This window comes from Ascidia mentula, chromosome 1 (genome assembly GCF_947561715.1).
Source record: "Ascidia mentula chromosome 1, kaAscMent1.1, whole genome shotgun sequence".
Lineage (NCBI taxonomy): Eukaryota > Metazoa > Chordata > Ascidiacea > Phlebobranchia > Ascidiidae > Ascidia > Ascidia mentula.
In genome coordinates this window covers 10,036,193-10,056,790 of record NC_138566.1, presented here as the reverse complement: position 1 = coordinate 10,056,790, position 20,598 = coordinate 10,036,193, and the positions used below count along the sequence as shown (strand labels likewise).

Here is a 20,598-nt window from a genome sequence, read left to right as displayed (position 1 = left end):
TGAGCCACACTATTATGACGGATTATAGCACTACAAGGTATGTCCAAAACAATGTAGTGCTCTAAACTATTGCCACAAAATAATCTCATCGCAAAGTTTGCGATCGCAAAGCAATGCAAGTTAACATCAGCTCACATACATGGTGACGTTTTTTTTCAAAAAAAATGTTGTCAGTGCCCTTTAATTTGTACCTGCTCTATAAGTGCGCATTTTCTTTTGTAGGAGAAAATAGGAAATAGGTTTATGACTGCTGTTTAGCATATTTGTGTGTGAAACTTGGCAAAATGAAGATTACCATAAAAACCCTTAAGCAGGAAATGTTCAAGGTGGAAGTTAATGAAAATGATACCGTAAGTTGAATATATAGGCCTACATGTTTACTGTGTTAAAACCTAAAAAACCTTTTCTATTTCCTAAAAATTTCAGGTCAAAACATTGAAAGAGGTCATAGAAAAATCCAAGTGTAAAGAGACCTTTCCTGTTGGTGGACAAAAACTCATTTATGCTGGTGAGAGTTTTTATGTTTTGGTCTAATACCATTTTTAACTCAATTCTTAACTTGTGAATTTAACACATGCTGTGCTGTTGCAAGAATCAATGTTTTGGGTATGTTATAAAGTATTCATTGTACATATATCATTAGACCAGGGTCTCCCAAATTTGTTTGGCCGAGGATGCCTAATTGTGAATCTGTTTTTGCACGGATATTATGTCACATAATTTTTTTTGCCCAACTGGCTTAGTCTTGACCTGTATTTTGGTTTGCATTTAAAAAAAAATTAATGATCTTTTTTAATTTAAAAGTTAGCAACCTCACATCAAATTTAATTCGTCAGTTTTATCATGTATACATTTAATTGCAACCATATCTTCATTTCATTTTACACCTCTTGACTCACAACAAGCTGTTTACTTACTTACTAAGTAACTAATTTACACTGCATGTAAGTTCTTGTACATGCAAAGGCTGATATGATATTCTTAGCAGCAACTCTATAGGTGATAAGTCTTTATTATTACAACGTAGATGCAGAATAAGACAATAATAAAAAAACAACTTTTAAATGGTAAAATTGTACGTGCAACTGTTCAGAGTCTTTGGTTGACTGGTCAATATTTTGTCCTTTTTAAAGACAATTCGGGTAATTTTAATGAAAATATTTATTTTTAAATGACATACACAACTCTAAAAAAATCTGAAAAAGTTTGACATATACTTGTTATCTTATTATTTGTTTTTAATTTACTTAATATGCACTGTATTGGTTTATATAAATTTTATTTATATAAAAAAATAACAGATTCTGTAAATTTTAGATTTGTATTTTATAACATAATGTTTATGCTTATAACTTATAGTAACTGTGTCAATTTCAGGAAAAATTTTGGAAGACTCCAAAAAACTATCAGAGTACAACATAGAAGAAACTAAGTTTGTTGTTGCTATGGTTACCAAGGTATGGATACTTGATCTAACCATTTTATCTGTACTTAATCCATCCATTGTGTGTGTGGTTAGGCAAAAACCAGTTCAACCAGTGAGGAGCCTTCCAGCACACCATCCCAATCCACCGCTCCTGCACCTTCTGTTGATCCTGCACCTATGGAAACCCAATCTCCAGCTCCTGCAGCTGAACCAGAACAACCAAAACCAGAGCAAAGTGAAACGTAAGGCAACAGAATCATTATATTCGTAAGGATTTAGTCTGATTTTCTAACATTTCACAATGTAAAGATCTTGATTATTTTGGCTATTCAAATAATAATTTCCATTGCTTTGGATATAGATGTTAAACTTTTAAGTTGTATTACACTGTTTTGGTTTTGGTACTAACATACTATTTAATATGCATATTTTATACATCTCTGAAACAATGGTAACATTAACTATAAATTGTTTAGACCTGCTACCACCACAGAATCTACAGATACAACAACACCCTCTTCAACAGTGCCACCCGAGTCTCTGTTTGGTCAGTTTCTGTTTTAGTAGACCTCAACATGGTCTTATGATCAACTATTATGTACAGCAGGCCATTTTAAACTTAGGATAATTTTTTAGTTTAAAAAGCTAATAAAAATTTGGCTGTCTTCTTATATAGACCAGCGTGGTCCAACTGCATGCCCAAAAAATTTTTTTGGGCTTGCGAATTGTCACATGACTTGGAGCCACAACTTTGTACGACAGTCTTCACATATCTACAAACAAAATTTTCGTGGAAACGACTTCTTGCGTTAAAGAAGCTGTTCCACCACAAATGCCACAATACATAAAAATTATTTTGTGTTATTGTACTAGCAAACAACAAGTTTGTATGTAAATAAATTTTGTTTCATATTTCCGTACATACATGAAATCAAGATTTCTCATAGCAACACTGGCCCACAGGATTGACTAACAGTTCGTTATGGCCCATGACAAAATTTAGTTGGACCACACTGATATAGACATTGGCAGATTATAAAATGCCAAATTTGCCAAACAATTATTGTGATCATGGTATTTGGCTCGGGAATCATAAACAGATTTTGGCATTTTAATATTTCACTACATGAGATGTGTTGTGGTTACAATCCAGATGAAAGATTGAACCGCCTGATTGCAGACTCACTTGTACCAAATGGCAATGGTAGTTTTGATGTACCACTGCCTCCGATGCCACCATTGCCCACGTTTGAAGAATTTCTTTCGGGAGTAGAACCAGGGACTGGTGCCATGGCAAACCTTGAGGATAGCTTGCCTGGTGACATTACACCAGAACGCTTGGATGAGTTACTTGTAATAATCAGACAATCTGGTGGTATTGACAGTTATTTAAGTGCAGCCCATGCAAACCCAGATTCAAATATCAGTGAGGTTGCTGCTGTCCAATCATTGAAAGATGTTGCGAATGCCATGCAAAAGACCATTGAAGAAATGGTTGAGATACTAAAGCAGGCACACCGATCTATGGTATCAGGGGAACCAGTCAATGAGCCAATGCCTCAACAAAATTTGGCACTGCAGCATGGTATATATTAGATCAGCCTGCTTGAATTAGCAGTAGATCATTGGAGGTGGTGGTAAAGGTTGCATGAATAATTACTAAGCAAGTGCTACACTGCAGAAAAAATTTGTAAAAAAATTCACATTTTTGTCTTAATGCAAGCAGCTGATCTGCACTTTGTACATTCACAGTCATGTGTTATGATAGCCTGCCCTAAAAGTAACAATATTTATGATTTTAAGCATTCAGTATGTGACATATGGCCTGAGCACCCAGACAGCACTATGCAGTGGTCAGAACACAAACATGCACTTTTTTACGTTTTACCCTTCTTACCTACCGATATATACAACTTTGGATTTTGTCAATATTTCCCACTGACTTTTATGCTATTGTAACTGTACCTTTGTTTTTGTCTTTACACACCTAGCATTTGCAGAAATGAATAATGCACTTTGGGCCAAATGTAATTTCCTGAAAGAAGAACAAAACATCCATGGAGTTGTCTGTCATGATCAATGTTTTGCGCTTACATAGAAATTGTAGTATTAGATCTGTTTGGTGTCTTTGCTGTAGTTATTACGTTTAGGGAACAAACTTTGGTATGTTATAGTGCTTTATTTTTGGTACACTAACTATATTATTTGATATGGCTCAACTTTATTTAGTGTAATAGACAACTGCCAATTATGTTCTTAGAAATCCTGATTAAAATTTGTTAAAAAAAACAAAGCCTGGGCAAATTTTCGGGTGTATGCAACTCTGATGATTTTCACAATAGACACAAAAATTATGTTTGGAAGCCGCTGTTCAGAATTATATAAGAATGCAGAATGCAACACAGCTTATTCTTATTGTGGTTAAGGTTTTAATGTGCAAAAAAGCTAAGGTTTTTTCTATTCCAAATACTGTTTTTTATGTGCAGTGACTGGTTCTGACTTAGAAAACCTGATTTCCAACATCATTGGATTAGGCTTCAGTCGCAGTGATGTCACTGCTGCCATGAGGGCTAGCTTTAACAACCCGGACAGGGCTGTGGAATACCTGATGAGTGGAATTCCTGAGGGTTTGGCCCCACCACCAGCCGCAGGTAGTGGAACAGATGCTGTTGCAGCCACTACAGCACCACTTGCACCAGCAGTGGCAGCAGCACCAGCAGGTAAGCGTTTACGTTGGTTGGACCTGCATTATTTTGATTGAATCTGACAATTCTCCGTTTTGTATTTCAGCTCCCGCTCAATCACCAACTGGTCAAGGTGCTGGGAGAAGAGGTAGTTTGATTTACAAAATACATGCAATTTGTTTTAGTGATTGTCTTTATACTACAACTAGGCACCAGTGTAAATTCCCGAAAAATATATTCAACAACACACGAGGAAAATAGTAGCTCCCATAAAAATCAGTATTTCGCACACAGTATGTTTTTTATGTAATAATCTGGAAAATGTGTCATAGTCTGTACCTTAATAATAACTTACCTAAAAGTTTTTTTTTTGTGTAAAGGTTATTATTTCACCAAATCTTAGACCCTGAATCATGCTTACCATATCAATTGAAAATGAAACGCTATTACCCTCTGTGTCCCTCCAGAGTTTGTGAAACCCCACTGGTTGGGGACACATGCCCCATTTTGAGAACCACTTCGGACTAACCAATAATTATGAAAAAACTTGTGTTTAGGAGAAGGAAACGTGTTTGACAGCATCCGCAACAATGAGGCTTTCAGAACAATGGCACAACAAGTCAGACAGAATCCTTCTCTACTCGTGTCTTGCATGCAGCTTATTGGTCAGCAGAACCCGGAGCTTTTGGAGGTAAAAAAGGCTGTAAAATTTAGATGTGGTTCTTTAACACACACATAATTCAAAAGTAGTGATGTCTTGCGCCGGATCCGGGTACCCGGCCGTATAATGATCAATTTTCAATACCCGGACCCAGCCGGATAATACACTTAATTTTACTGGTAGTTGGGAAAGCATTTTTGTCTTAAAAATGGACAAACATTTTGCAAATTACTCGTTTCTGGGAGTCTGTGATACTTGCCGACTTCTGATTTTTCTGTTGTTTGTTATTAAGGTTTTTTGTGACATGTTATAGTATATTAATAAATGCCCACGCCACGTTTATTTGTTCCACTCATGATAAGCTAACCTTACCATAGCATTCTGTTTGGCAATCAAACATTTTTGCCATATAACCGATAAAATACACGAATCGGTGTTAACAAACTGCTGGATCCAAATTATCCGGCCAGATTTCATTGATAACTATCCGGATCCGGCTGGGCCGGATAAATTGGAACTGGAAACATCACTATTCAAAAGTAGTTCAATGATGTCATGTATTTTTATATCACAGTGTGTCATCTCTTGTTTTATTTTTTTTGATGATTTACATATTACAAAAGTCAATTTCTTCAATACTCTGTGCCAGGCTTTTTAACATTATCTTGGCAAAGGTCTATCTGACATGAAATATTCCGTCTTTTTTATGCGGTTAGTAATATTCCACTTATTTTATCAGTATATTCGAGAACATCAGAGCGAGTTCATCGAGTTTATTAATACTCTGGATGACACTGAGCCTGCTGCTGCTGATGACAGAACCACATATATCCGCGTCACCGAAGCGGAAAAAGCGGATATTGAACAGGTTTGTGGGCAAAACTGTATACTACGATATTCCTTTCTTCGCCCTTACTGCATTTTGGACTCGATGTAAAACATCAGCTGACCAATTCATTATTTCTTCAAACATTTTTACATACGTTCAAATTGTTGAAAAGTCATCCATGTTTTTAAAATCCAAAATTACTCGCAACGAGTGACAGACGATCAGCATTATAATGTTTCTGGAACATATTTTTTTTAATTCAAATTTCCGATAGTAGCAATACGATCGATTCGAATACCTCGCAAATGCAAAATTTCTGCCATAAATATTTCCTTCGTGTTTGAACCTAACTCAAACTTCCCTATCTAATGTCATATTTTGACGGTCTCGTTCGTTTTTTACAGCTCAAAGCGTTGGGCTTCCCTGAGCACGCGAGCGTCCAGGCCTACATGGCATGCGAGAAGAACGTCGAACTGGCGGCCAATTTCCTTGTGAATCAGAACGATGAGAACATGTAACGCCGTCCTCGGGCGCCCAGTTGCGGACTGTTGCTTCGGCACCAAAACCATCTCGACATTTGCAACCCAAACTCTCAAGCTCCTGATCCTTCCAGTTTGAACTAGCTTTGCGGTGTTTTCGATTATATACAGAAAAATTTTCGGATATTTTCGACTCTTGCGCCAAGTACATGACGTCACCCGGCTTGGCTGCAACTTACAGTTTTTGTAAATTCTGCGTCGGAGCATATGAACCCCGCTTGTTGCGGTGCTTATTCAGCCTGCTCTGTGTAAATAGCTCGTTGGAGAAACGGTATGGTGGCGGAATCTGCAAGACACCTTTTGTTTGCTCGCACGATGGCTTCTCGTTTCTTACAGTGGCACCTAATTGGACCTTAATTTAGCAAACATTTGTATTTTCCATATTGGTTACAGAGACGTGATTGAAATTTCGCGGAAAACGATCGTAAACCCTTTTCTTCCAATTACTCACAAATGCACGCAAATGCAGATACGTTTCAATACGAAATTTCCATAAGTTCAGTTATCACCATGGTGTTCATTGACACTAAATAAAACTATTAAACGGCCTCGTTCATGTGGTCGTCGTTGTTTATGTTTAAACAGTGTCACCGAGGCTCATTTAAATAATTACCCCAACACTCTCTTTATGCACCTGGACTGTCGTACTATACATACACTCGCATTAGCAGCACATCATCTTGGCTGTGCAGACGGCAGTTGAGCAGTTTGCCATACTTGTGCTACCGGTACTCTGGTTGGTGCTTGATTGAATCATTAAAAGGCCTAGTGTTTTGCTGGTATTTGCCAACCCCGCTCACCTGCTTTGCCTGTTCGTTATTCGCACTGTTGTTCAGCGATCTCCTGCGTTTTTTCAGTGTTTTTGGAATTAAAAACGGTCCATGTAAAATTGTAGCATGAAATATATCTTCTTTAACCAAGACGTGTTTGCACACCAGCATATAAAAGTCTTGTGTTGTCAAACGACCAAGTGCGTGTAATAGACGTCTATTTGGAAAGATTTACACCATATACGGTGACCGATTTACAGTTTGCTGTCATGTCTTGGGCGAACAGTTACAAGTCCCGACCTTTTTAGAGAGTCTTCCATCATTCCTGTATCGTGGTTTCTGTAGCGAGGAAACACTGACACCAAATTTTCAGCATCAAGTTCGTGCCCCGAACAAAGTTTCAGGAAAATCCAATAACTGTATCGTTAATTCTTATACGTGAGAAATGTGACTCGCAATATGAACAAATACAAGCAATGTATGTTATATTTACTAAACCAAGCCAATAATCTCCCCGCTAGAGGTTGGTGGATGTCAACGTTTTGAGTAAAATTTGTGGGATATTCTTTGAAATAAATGAAATGGGTATAAATAAACTCTCTTCTCATGATGCCAAGCGCTGCGGCACGTAATCTGTATGTAGTAAATGGTGTATGAATGTGAAAAAACACTATGAAAATCAAATACAATATGTTACTCCAATATCTGAAACAGCTGCATCGGTTGCTACGCAACACGGTAAAAAGCAGTCCGCTGTTAATTGGTTTCACTGCAGACGGGAAACTCCCAAGTTCAATGTTTTCTAAAAGCTGAGTTGATTCAGTTTTCAGGATTATAGTGGATGGATGTTATGTTTGGCGATATTTTGTTGCTCCCCAACGTAACGTGATTCAGCACGTTCCTATCAATGCTGAGCAATTGCGACGATGAAGGCAATTAGAAATCCTATGTTGATGATGACGTAGACTCCCATAATCCCGTACTTAATGCTCGCACCCTGTCGAAAAATATTCACGTAAAAGGCTCCAAATCCACAGTTGGATATTAATAAATTACAACTCATCTGGTTACCTTGGGTGGTTCAGGAATCCTCTCTGCTCCATTTCTCTTGCTAAGTTCCACTGCGTCTGTCTTGTTTGGCTTGACGTACGCTTTAACACAAGTCATTGTTACGTTAAATGCGTAATTCCATGTAAGTTGTTTATCAACCGATTATTTTGTTGTTCTCATAAAGCGACATGACCCATCAATTAACAGAGAGAAAAATATACATTAAATCTAAAAGTATTAAACCGTTTCTGTTTCTGTATTAAGCCATGCGAAGTACTTATTTGCTCATTTTACCAAAATGTCTGAGGTTTGTTGTAACATTACCCGAGAAAAATAGCCTTTGTATCTCTAATCCACTGTTTAAGTTGTAAACCTACCTTCGATGTGGCCGTAACGTGCAGAAACAATTTCCAAGGTTATTTCCGTCACTATGTGCAATACGACGAACGCCACCATCAGCCACGTAACCCACTTATCGAGGTCAAATATTGTTAAATCCATACCTGAAGAAAACCGCATACGTTGATGCATTACAGTACTTCCGAAGCCGGCGAAATTTTTTTGGATGCTTACCAAGAAATATGGCAACCACGGACAGAGTTCGCGCCGCGACACCAACAAACCAGTGGCCCCAGTTAAACAAATATCTCTTGGGGGCGTTGGGGTGGGGTCGAAAGAACGCCATAATTGGATTGCTGATGGCCAACGCCGTAACAATGATGCCTATTATGGGATGTGCACCAGCGTTCTGGTAAAAGCATATTTTTTGACGTTTTTTGTTCATTTTTTGAAGAACTTGTCAACTTACTGAACTATAACGACCGACGTAGACAAAAATGAGAATGAAAGCCACAATGGTTGCAATAACTGCTGTGGACATTATTGCGCGATGAACCTGTTGACAAGGCAAAAATTATTGATCAGGAAAAAATTGCTTTGTGATTTCAGTTTCTCACCTGAAACCAGACTTTCGTGCCAAAGCAAGTGCTCCCATGCCACAATGGTTTGAAGTGTCTCGCGATCAGCACTCCAATGCTTGCACACGTCACCCAAGCCAATATCATCAACGATCTAAATTGTAGGGACAATACGTTACAAAACACGGTAGGAGTTACGAAGGCTCTCGAAGGGCAAATGACGTTGACCCAACATTTTCGCCCTAAACTGGACAAGTATGAAAGTTGAGACTTACGCATGAGCTTTTATCAACGCTCGACTTCTGCTGCCGCCACTGTTTCCAGATGTTCTCGCTTCACGTAATGTGAAATTTACCGGAGATGCGGACGCACTTCGTTCATTGCCATGATACATTATAACTCCACCTGATACGAAAGACCGATATATTATTGATCATTGCGTTTTTAATAATCTTTAATTCACGAGTGTTAGCTCGAGCAGGCTAATTGGAAGAAAAAATCACCTGATTGAAGACCCATGGCTACCAGCATGTAATAGTTATCGGATGTTAAACTGAAATTTGTTTGCCGGTTCGAACCAACGTTTCTTGTCACGGAGTCTGGTCGTGTAAAGGTGCAGTTTGTTATGCCGTTGGTGGTTTGCGATGTGACATCAGATAGAAAATCCTGTGACAAATATCTTGCATTTTATGTCTGGCTTATGCGAAAAGACCGTGATGAACACTAGTACAAGGCAAAAAATTTAACAAATCAAGATTTAGATAAAAACAAACAATAGGGAAACTAATCGTCTGCAACTTTTCAGAAACACAATTTTTCAGAATTTCTGAAACGTTAAAAAAATATTATTATATTTACGAAGTTACGATGCGTCTTACTTCGTTGGTGTCAACAAGTGGCGGGTCGTGTCGACCTCGAATCACTCCCGTCTTTAGTCCGGTGTCAGTGCAGTAATACATGTCTGACTCTTTCATCAATCCGTCAGGTGAAAACGCAATGGCTGCGTAACCGCCACGTGCGGCGCCCACAATCTCAAACTTGAAAGCTTTGTTTTCCGAATCCTGTCGAGAATCAACACACAAGATATTCGCACACAGACCAACCACTGGTAAAATGGGGACAGCAGAAAACCTTACATGAATCCATGAGACAGCAATGCAGTTCTGTGAACCAGGATCGCATGAAGGAGGCATATTGAAACATCCTTTGGTTACGCCACAGCCGTCATCATCAGAGTGACTTTCTGTAGCTGAGGTACTTGCCACACTCGAAGTGCTGCAATACAAATGTAACGCGAAATTGGGGATTCGGTGTATACCGGTTTACTGTGGGCTGCAATTTCAAAAAAAATGTTTTCATGACAATGTTACAAAGACGAGATATCGAACGCCACATTAAGTAACAGAATAAACAATGTAATGTTACCAAGTCATCCCTGTTCATAATGCTTATCAGCTATAACTGTTTCGTCAAACAACATGACAGAATCTTGCCTCGATTAGAAATGCTCGTCATGCCGACTCATGTCACTTACGTGGAAACGTCGGGCGGCGTGGCAACAAATCCGTCCACGAAGTCAATTTTGTTCGAGGCCCATCGTCGCGATATCGTGTGATACCCCAGTATCCCGTCTGCAATTTTACAAAATACAGTTTGATGCCAGCTCACGGCACAGCAAAACACAAATTTTTCTTACTGGCGTAAGGGCCGCTTGCAAACAACACGTTATATGGTTCCTTGGACAAGTCGAATGTTTTGACTTGACCCAAACTCACGGTTCGGTTGATGGCAGTCGGTCGAATGAAGGAACAACTTATAACGCCGTTGTTTGACGATGTACCGTTGCCTTGGAGACTTACACCGACCTTTAAGTTAAAATGTTTTAACAATAAATAAAAGGTTGTCCTGTCCCAGGATTTGTAAAACTTGAGGTAAGTCTATGGGTTGTATGATATTCGTTGGATAGATAAACAACAAATAAGAATTGCGAAACAGATAAGCCATGGCCAATTAGTTTGCTTAATTAAATGCCAATTGTTTCAATAGGATAACTACAAAATGACCCACACAGAAACTTCATTTTTTCTGTATGAAAATAAAAGAGCAACAGCTTACAGGAAGAGTGATATCCAAAGTGGGAGGCATTGCGCGTTTCCGTATCGTCCCTGAACCAAACCCGTCTCCAACGCAATAATAGAGATCTGCATCTTTCATTTCCTTGGTCGACGCGAAAGCGACCGCCAAGTATTCCGATCCGGCGATTCCTCGACCACTAATCTCAATTACGACAGCTTCGGAGCCTGAATTCTGCGGCAGATCTCCGCCAACAAGTCGAGTGTGGCGTCGGGTTCGGGTTCCCAGATGAGAGTTTGTAAAACGCCAGGTGAGCTGAATACAAGCGGATGTTCCTTGCAAGCAGTTGGGAACGTTCGTTAAACATTGCTTGGTGGATCCGCATTCTGATGCTGGAGCAGTTGAACCACTTGTGACTTTTCCCGTTTGCGATAATGTAGTTTTTGGGGCAGTTGTAGTTTCTCTCATTTCTTTCGTAGTTTCGGGGATTTCTGAGGTGTGCGTGCTTATTCTGTAACCATGGAAACCATTTGTACCACATTTCCTTAGTCGTTAACAGAGAAAAAATGATTAAAGTTTGCAAAGGCGAATTATCTAAATTCTGAGTATAAAGAGACTGGCCCATATTGCTATTAACACTGTCATGTTTAAAAGAAGACGTTTCGTCATCACTGATGATGGCATAAGTTTTTGCCGAAACGTCTTCTTTTAAACATGGCAGTGTTAATAGCAATATGGGCCAGTCTCTTTATACTCAGAACTATGAGAACACCCGTGAGTTGTGTTCCTAAATTCAAATGAATTGTAAATGTGATTTTAAGCCTGGGAGATCAGGTTTGTGTGAAAAACAAGGAGAGAAAGTAAGCCGCCCGCTTTCGTTCTGTAGTTATTGTTCACATATAACATTCGTTATGAGTATGTAGCCGCAGGGGGTGGGCGTAACTTCTTTTAAGTCTCATTCAAGACATCCAAATATATCGTGTGAAATTGTTTGAAATTGGAGAAAATGGCCAAAGCACTGCCCACTTACTCTGTCGGCCTGGTTCCAAGTTGTCTGGGATCGAATGTTGTGAGTTCACTCCACCACCGATTTAATGAGTGATATCCCAAAGCGCCATCTAGGACATAAACATATAAGTTATGGTTTTCCTAATTAAACACTACCTCCGATCATCCTAGCGCACATTCGCATTTTATTGAAGCTTTTGTTCATCAGAAATTTGCACCGCTTTTTTCTTGAGCGAGAGTAGAATTGAGGAACTTATACACGATCATCTTTTTTGTGCAATGAATGTATAGGACACAAAATCCTAGTGCGCATACCACAAATTATGTCAAAATTGGAACTAAGTGCTTCCGGATGATGGAAGAGTACGGGCATAATGTTACGATATTCAAACGAACGCCGCCAAATCAACACACCTGGGCTAGTGGCTCCAGTTGCTGTTAGGACATGGTATTCGTTGGACACCAAATCAAAATTCTGTTGCTGACCACCGCTCACAGACTTCGTCACGCTTCTGGCACGTCGGAAACGACACCGCAGTTTTCCATCGATTTCTGTCGCTTCTGGCATGCTGATGCCACTCTGTTATGGTGACGTCATATTATGAATGATACGACCATTTGGCGCGACCTTTATACTTTAAATGCCTTCAGGTCATGGGTGTTGTGAAAAACGACTGAATTTATTTCATGTGAGTTTCAAAACCTAGTTTATCTTTTTTTTGTGTTCAGCATTTTTGTAATAGTAACGTGAGATTAAACTATGGCAACAAATTGTGAGAATAAATTGTTTTAAAATGTTGAAATGCGAAAATTTCCCAATTTATCTTCCTGACTATCGACGGTCGCATTTTACATTGTACTTGGTGAACAAACGTTGTTGTTTGTAGATTATAGCATTTGAATTTCCTATATTAGCTATTGAAACTATCTTGCTGTAGCAAAATTACTTACGGGTATAACGGAGTCGACAGTGGGTGGTGTTTGAAGTTCTCTTATTGCGCCGGACTTCAGTCCCTTGCTCGTGCAAGCGTACATGTCCGCGTTATACATGCGGTTGCCTAAGGAAAAGGCCACCGCCACGTATTCCCTCGGCAATCCGTTGCCACCGCTTATTTCCATTTTAAACTCCTCGGCGTCTTTCTCCTGTAAAAAAGCGAAAGACACAAACTTATTCCCGCTCCCATTTGCTTGTAGTTATTTTAAGCTTAGGTTTATGAAAATAAATCGGAAAACCCTTCAATGTACAGTACAAGGACTAACTTGTCGGCCTTAAACACGGAGTGCAGTAGGTTTATAAAGGTCATGCATGTGCATGTGGTATAACCTCTGACAGGCCAACACAGACTGCAATAATGAAAATATGACAAATGGATATGTTTGTTTCCGGCGGCTGAATTCATTGCACGCGTCTAGACGAGAATAAGGCTTACGTAAGTCCACGAAAACACAACACAGCCCTCTTGGCCGAATGTGCAGTTTGGAATGTTGGTGATGCAGTTTGCGTAATCGCCACATATTGATGGCATCATTTCAGGGTTTGTCGCTTCCACGGCAGTTGTAACTGTCTCTGTAGGAACGAGGATGGGTCTACGTCATAAAAACAAATCGTAACTACGAAATCTTCAATTTGGAAAAGGTTTCAAAGGAATTGCACATGACTGAACGCCAATTTTCTGGCTTTAAATTTTGTTACATATTCTTGCATGTCATGCTACATTTTCATGCAAGTATAAAACAGGCACTGATATTTTCGTCTCCGACAAAATACATGACAGAAAGAGTCTGAAATAGAAAATCCATGACAACTTCTGCGTCACTTACGTGGAAATCACTGGCGTGACATCGAATCCCTCCGCGAAGTTTGTTTTGATCGAGTGCCATCGATACAATGGTGTGTGATAGGCCAACATGCCACCTGCACATTTCCGTAGTTAAGCGCCAGCAAACAATTAAAGACAATTTTTCTTACCGGCGTAAGGACCGCTCGCAAACAAAACGTAAAACGGTTCCTTGGACAAGTCGAATGATTTGACTTGACCCAAACTCACGGTTCGGTTGATGGCAGTCGGTCGAACGAACGAACAACTCAGAACACCGTTGTTGGTGGATGCGCTGTTGCCTTGGAGACTTACACCTGCCTTAAAACCAACACAGTATGCTGAATTATCTGTGTGACAAGGATTATTATTTTGCACTCAAGTGAATGTTATCAGCGTTCACAATATCAAAAACCTTGTTTATGGTATGCTTACAGGAAGACTGGCGTCTAGAATGGGTGGCATATACAGATTCCGTATCGTCCCAGTGCCGAAACCGTTCCCGACGCAATAATATAAATCTGCATCTTTCATTTCCGGCTTCGAAGCGAAAGCAAACGCCAAGTATTGCGCTCCAACGATACCTCGGCCGCTAATAGTTAATTCGACGTGTTCTGGCACAAAACCGGGTGAGAGGAATCCAGCAGATGTGGGAAATTTCCAAGAGAGTTGTATGCAGTCTGTTGTCTCTAGTGAGCAGTTAGGCACGTTTGTCAAACAGTGCTTGGTAGAACCACATTCTGATGCTGGAGTGGTTGGATCAGCTGTGGTTTCCCTCATTTCTTCCGTGGTTTGTGGCAGTTGTGGTAGGATGGGGGCCGGTGTAGTTCTGAAATAAAAAAGTCGTCCTGTCTTGTTTTGCTTATATTTAACCGCTTATGGGGTTGTTCGTATAGACACATAACTTAAATCAAATTGCTCAACTATTTCTATAAATGTAGCTGCATGCTTGACATAATGGTAAAATACATACGGTGTATCATCAAGACTGGCAGCGAAAGCGACAGCTCCGGCGGAAGTCCACCTCGACGTAGAATGATACTGAATTTGATTTCCCACTACGCGACAGTCATTGGACGGTTAGAGAGAAACTTTGAGAGATAAAATGCATTTTTTTGTTATGCTTACCGGCAAACCCACGGGCGTACAGTATGTAAAAACTTTCTGATGACAAGTCGAACAGTTTCATTACGTCCCCGCCCACCTCTCTCGTCAAGCTTGCTGGCCTCGTGAAACTGCAACGAACCAACCCGTCTTCGTTTTGTACTGTCGAACCGGTTATTCCGTTCTGCATTAATCACAAGCTAATTATAATCCCGTGTTTAATGCACCGTTGTTTGCCCACATTCATCATTACATACCTAAATTAGCTAAACATACCTAAATTTTGCTTACAATTTTTGCATTCGAAACCTTTCAGGGATCCTTTGCTTACCGGAGAAGAAGGGTCTGTTATCGGGGATGTGTGCAAGCGTCTAATCACCCCGGTGTAAAACCCACTTTCGGTGCAATAGTACAGGTCGGCCTTGCTCATGATCGGATGCGACGCAAATGCCACCGCAATGTAATGTGGGTAGCCTTGCTTTTTTCCAGTGATCTCCATCTGAAAACTTCTGCTCGCCGAATTCTAAACACATACAAAAGTTTCTTACTCAAAGAAAATGCGAATCCGTGATAAAATTGTCTCGTTTTATGTGCGACATTACGGAAAAATATGTTTTCTGGGGTAAAATCTCTTAGTGAGTAAAAGCACATATACTAAAAACTAAACTTTGTCTTAAGGACGCTCTGTGTGCAACAGACATCCAGGACACGTACAGTAATAGATAAGAACACGTGGGTAAAAGATCGTTTTATGTGCGTGTGTGTATTGCACATGAGACCCACTTACGTAAATCCATGAAAGTAGAATGCAATCGTCCTCCCCGGCCGTACAGTTTTGAATACTGGTTTGGGTTTTTTCGGAAGCAGATGGCGTGCTGTGAGGTGTGGTGTCCACAGAAATGCTGTCGGTGGTGACCGAAGAGAAAGGTGATCTAATTGTTAATTAAGGACATCCAATTAAATAGAGAAAGCAATGATGATATTGTTTTGTTCTTTTTACAGCACCTAATTGTCGACGTTGTAGAACTTTCAGCGTATATGTATAGGAAGCCAAACATAAGCATTATTTCTCCATAAGACACCTGACTTTGATTTATGTTAACAACATTTCTCTAATCTTAATGTTTCATGAGTTTCCCACCTCGCAATTATTCAGTTTCTTCCATTTCCCGTTCGGAAACATTGTCCGCATTTAACGTTTTCGTACATTTTTAACAAGTTCCACGCATAGGCTGCGCAATAACTCTTTCCAGGTTGTTTGACAATCTCGCGTTTTCCGCATTAATAATTTACCGGCCATTCACTTTTCCACAGACAAAATCGACAGTTGCGATTTCTCAAATGCGATAACCCCACAGGTTATGCGGGCCATGCATAATCCATGCTCTGTCCGACGCTAAAAAGATCGTGGGACCCAAGTCGCGACTGTTTACTACTTAATGGATTTATAGAAGCTTATACAAGCGTTTCCCACAATTAAGGACAGTTAGGTATGCGAAGGGACGTTTACCTCGTTTCGCTTTCAACTGTGCCTTCAATTCCCGCCGTGTAATTGATTGGCTGCGGGGTGAACCATCGGGATCGGGAATGATATTGCATCACTCCGCCTGCGAGAGGCAAAACCGATACTGTTTGTGGAGTAATGCATATATACTTGCGGCATACACACGTTACTTTATGTATACGTGCGTTTATCACATCTATGAACGGTCGCGTGTAGTAGGGCAGAACGTGGTTAATTGATTTTGAATCCCATAAATTCGAAATTTTATGTTACACAATTCAAAGCATGAATTAAAAATGTGACTAATACAAAAACTATTTCGTGTCTCAGAAGACCGTACAAACGAATTATATAGGGTATGTAGCAAAGATTGCCTGCGGCTTGTGTAAAACACATGCCTAAATATTTAGATCGGAATAGTGTGCCTGTCTGCAGCTCACTATAATTTTTTTAATTAGACGATTTTTACTAAAAACATTTAGTAACAAATCTAGTTGGATATGTTTCCTTCTTACCTATGTAGACCCCGGTGGCAGAGAGGACATGATAGTTGTTCGACGCCAAGTCAAAAATCTTTGGGTTTCCGCTGCTGGTTATCCGGATGACCGACGCAGGTCGAGTAAAAGTGCACGTCAGAATCCCGTTGTTGGAAACTGTTGAATTGCCTTCAACTCCTGCCTAAAAACATTGTATTTTCGTTTGTAATCTGTGCTTGTTCCAAAGCTTTACATGTTAAAAGATGTCAAAAGGTTTAGCACACTGTCAGTCTTGTCATTAAATGTGAACGACAGTTTTGTTGATTGCAATATACTTCTATCGAAATGAAAAATAGTTATGTGAGTCTATCGCATAATAATCACCTACACGACATTGCGAAATGTTTGCAAAATGCTGTGAGGTGAACACATGCAGTGCAATACCTTATAGCACTCCGCATAAGTAACAAGTTCCTGAAATTTTGTAGCGTACGCAGATTCTGCGCACTACTATTCTCGCCAACTGTTTTGCATGCTGGAATTGGTAATTTACATTCAAAACTCACCGGCAAGGAAGGGTCAACCACTGGCATTTGTTTTCCCAATATTGTTCCTGAGCGAAATACTCCGTTTGCACAAAAATACAAGTCCGCATCCAACATAACAGGTGTGGAGGCGAAGGCGATGGCGAGATAGTTAAAATCCATGTCGGGTTTACCGCTAAGCTCCATGTCGTAGGTAGCGGACTCAGAGTTCTGATACAAAATGTACATTATAACATGAAACCAATCACTATTGATAGTATCGGCGAATACTTCATACCCAAAATACCTAAACTGAACCAATTTAAGCGTATTTTACCCAATAATTACAACGATAAGAATTATCTTAATATCGATCAAATTTTACCGCGGGGTATTGATCACGATTTTTAAGGTCTTTAGGCAAACTATTTTAATATATACCCATGTATGGCTATCTTTGCAATACAACCACCGTCAAAGATTTATGCGCTGTTTAGATTCTTATCGATCGTTTCAGTCAAATGACGATTTTCAATTCTCAGCAAGACTCACGTATTTCAAAGAAAGAAAGATGCATTGTTTGTCCCCAGGTGCGCATCCCTCAATGTTGGTGAGGCACCTTTTGGTAACGTTGCACTCTGTCGTGATTGAGGCCATAGGAGACGTTGTAGCCGGAAGGGAAGGAGCGGTTGTCGCCGATCTAGTTGTCACAAATATGTATCTATCGCCCGCGATATCTTATCGCATAATAGCGGCCGCTAATCTCACCCGCCAGTTGTTTGAAAGGATGCCCCGAATCTCACCGCGTTGTCCGAAATCCACTTTTGGGACGCGTGGTATTGCATTTGTCCACCTAAGTATGTCAAAATGATTTGTTTAGTCTTAAAAATAACGGTTTTTGTGTTTTTATTATGCCCAAGTTTAATGCAAAAGCTTCCAACCTTGTATAATGTTATGTCCAGCAGTGATTTAGTACAAGCTACTGATTATTGAAAGTTGCATTTCATGATGCGAAGCGCACACAACCGGCATTTCTTGGTCGGATTTCTGAGCACAAGCACGAGTTATTAGACATTTACCTGCGTAGCTGCTTGAAGCCAGCATGACATACACGTCATCTGAGGTCAGATTAAATGTTTTCGAGACGCCCCCACTGATGTTCCTGGTGACGCTCTCTTGTCTTGAAAATTGGCAATTTGCCACTCCGTTGCTGGTGCTGGCCGTCGTCACATTTGTAACGCCCTGAGAACAAAAATAACAAACACAGCACATTATTTATTAACGTCACGGCTTAATTATCGTTTTCAGACGGGCCCGTGAGAAATTCTATACCGTGCGCCAGGGGCTGGTGACCGGAATTCTGTAGCGATCTTGGATCACTCCGGATTTTAGGTCGGAACCAGTGCAGAAGTACATGTCGGCATCTTGCATTGATTTTGAAGAGCCAAACGCCACTGCCGTGTAGGTGCTGCCACCGCCAAAGCCGCCACTCAGTTCCATGTTGTAGTTACGGCTCTTTGGGTTCTGAATAAGCAGAGTTACAAAAGGTTTAGACCTCCCACCAAAATGGAAATCGCCGAGAACAAATTTGTTATTTGGCTTTGAATATCGCCGGCCAACATAAAGATATTTATCGCAGAATTTTCTTCAAAGCACGACATGAAAACACTTCTTCACGTTATTACTTTTCACCTTTATTCGACTGACCACAAATTACCACATAGTCAGCAGGGTCGCATTTAATTGAAGAATAATTTTCACCAAACTAAACTAGGAGAATTTATTATTCATGAGCTGGAATATTAGTTTTCGTGAATTAAAAACGGCGGTTTGTTTTTTTGGATCTTTAATGAATTTTGAACAACAATTAGGAAAAAATGTGATTGATTTTCACACGTTCGGTAATTACTCAGGCATGATTTCCGCCGGGCAGTCGCGCAATATACCCTTTTGTCGCCATTAAAAACCTAATTAGTGACTATTCATGTACTGCGTGACACGACCATATACTGGGGCCGGCAACTACATGAACCCGCTATCACGATGACTCGGAAAAACTGGACTGGGCTGTTTCATTTTCCATTGCCGCTTTGAGAAGGAATCCGAATTGTTTAAACCCATTGGCTTAGTGCCGTCGAAATTTGGCACGATATTCACCAGCGTTTAATGTCGTAATGGCGCAGTCATTTGGGCAAGGATGTTGCACTGCTAGATGTATGGCGTGACATATTTTTACTACAGATATGCACAAACGCCCTAAAACTGATAATAAATCGCAGAAAATAAAGTAAAAAAATGCGAGAAAACAGATGACCAAGAAATGTAAACATTGTTTACTGTTGCAAAATTTTAGCCAACGCTCTGTTAAAGTATAGCCTTCTTCTAACGAAACAAAAATCGGCAATGAAAGGAAGTGACACAGGTCATGATGCCGGTCATGGTTACAAGGAATATTCGGACAAAACTGGTTGGCGCGCTTTAGTTTAGTCTTAATTTTTGACAACATATCTACGTTTTGCATTCACAATCAAGACCACTTACCCACACGTATGAAAAGAAAATGCAGGTTGGGTTGGCAAGCGAACATCCTTGCGGAAACCTGAAGCAGCCCTTTGTCAGACCACAGCCAACGTCGCTAACTGCATTTGTCAAAAAACAAAAGCACCCTAACACAACGACCGCAACTGCAAAAGTTCTTCCCATTCTTTCTTGCCTGCTCTCCGATTTCACCGACCAAGTACTTCAAACCAGAAAGCTATATTGGCTTTAGATGCAGTTCCACCTTTTGTTCTGCAGACTGCAACTTTTAAGAGATGTTTACACGATTTTGCCGGATGCTTTTGTATATGCCTCATCGCCATGTACCGCAAATCCACTTAAACGGCGTAAAGAAGAGCGCCATCGGCGGAGACAGCTTTTTTCTGTTCTTATCTGAGTAACCGAGACTCGATCGCCCCTGGCGTCGTTTGTTGCATTTGCTTGCGGTTGCCACAGTTCTCATCCGAATGCAAATGATGTAACGTACAAAAACATGTTTTGCTCGCTGAGTATTTTCAACAAAAACTTTTTTTCGTGACTTCGTCATTAACATTTCTTTAACCATTACGTAAACTTCGTTATAATTTCTAACGCTAAAAAAAATAACGCTAAATTCAACACACTTATTAACGTGTTGACGCAATGCGTTTACTCATAACAAAGTTATTAGTTATTTAG

General features: G+C 40.0%; 2 protein-coding genes across 2 annotated transcripts; one reads left to right on the top strand and one right to left on the bottom strand.

Moving 5' to 3' along the window:
* The first annotated feature begins 220 nt into the window (after positions 1–220).
* Positions 221–7,067, top strand: LOC145898119 (lysine-specific demethylase RAD23B-like). The gene is made up of 10 exons (XM_082986558.1): positions 221–350; positions 427–508; positions 1,378–1,457; positions 1,520–1,668; positions 1,903–1,973; positions 3,913–4,146; positions 4,217–4,258; positions 4,668–4,801; positions 5,511–5,639; positions 6,005–7,067. Exons 1-10 carry the CDS (start codon positions 285–287, stop codon positions 6,116–6,118), a joined length of 1,101 nt encoding a protein of 366 aa, XP_082842684.1. The 5' UTR covers positions 221–284; the 3' UTR covers positions 6,119–7,067.
* Positions 7,068–7,685: 618 nt separating this feature from the next.
* On the bottom strand, positions 7,686–20,196 carry LOC145911207 (uncharacterized). Its single transcript, XM_082998511.1, has 32 exons — positions 19,924–20,196; positions 18,715–18,906; positions 18,409–18,624; positions 18,151–18,263; positions 17,935–18,082; positions 17,425–17,613; positions 16,898–17,060; positions 16,389–16,485; positions 15,666–15,810; positions 15,210–15,401; positions 14,903–15,062; positions 14,748–14,832; positions 14,210–14,603; positions 13,927–14,095; positions 13,779–13,872; positions 13,388–13,544; positions 12,909–13,100; positions 12,372–12,537; positions 11,980–12,067; positions 10,992–11,460; positions 10,573–10,741; positions 10,411–10,507; positions 10,013–10,151; positions 9,755–9,937; positions 9,380–9,542; positions 9,152–9,281; positions 8,916–9,030; positions 8,768–8,854; positions 8,533–8,707; positions 8,337–8,462; positions 7,981–8,060; positions 7,686–7,906 (listed from the first exon to the last, which is right to left on the bottom strand). The coding sequence occupies exons 1-32, from the start codon at positions 20,083–20,085 to the stop codon at positions 7,814–7,816; spliced, it is 5,148 nt and encodes a 1,715-aa protein (XP_082854637.1). The 5' UTR covers positions 20,086–20,196; the 3' UTR covers positions 7,686–7,813.
* Between the last annotated feature and the right edge of the window lie 402 nt (positions 20,197–20,598).

Excerpts from the sequence above, each read along its gene's own strand:
- LOC145898119 (XM_082986558.1), top strand. The coding sequence starts at position 285 with ATGAAGATTACCATAAAAACCCTTAAGCAGGAAATGTTCAAGGTGGAA. Across the intron at positions 509-1,377 it reads ACAAAAACTCATTTATGCTG|GAAAAATTTTGGAAGACTCC; the intron begins GTGAGAGTTTTT and ends TGTCAATTTCAG. Across the intron at positions 1,669-1,902 it reads AAACCAGAGCAAAGTGAAAC|ACCTGCTACCACCACAGAAT; the intron begins GTAAGGCAACAG and ends TAAATTGTTTAG.
- LOC145911207 (XM_082998511.1), bottom strand. The coding sequence starts at position 20,085 with ATGGGAAGAACTTTTGCAGTTGCGGTCGTTGTGTTAGGGTGCTTTTGT. Across the intron at positions 15,811-16,388 it reads ACAGTTGAAAGCGAAACGAG|ATCACCTTTCTCTTCGGTCA; the intron begins GTAAACGTCCCT and ends ATTAACAATTAG. Across the intron at positions 12,068-12,371 it reads AACTGGAGCCACTAGCCCAG|ATGGCGCTTTGGGATATCAC; the intron begins GTGTGTTGATTT and ends TTTATGTCCTAG.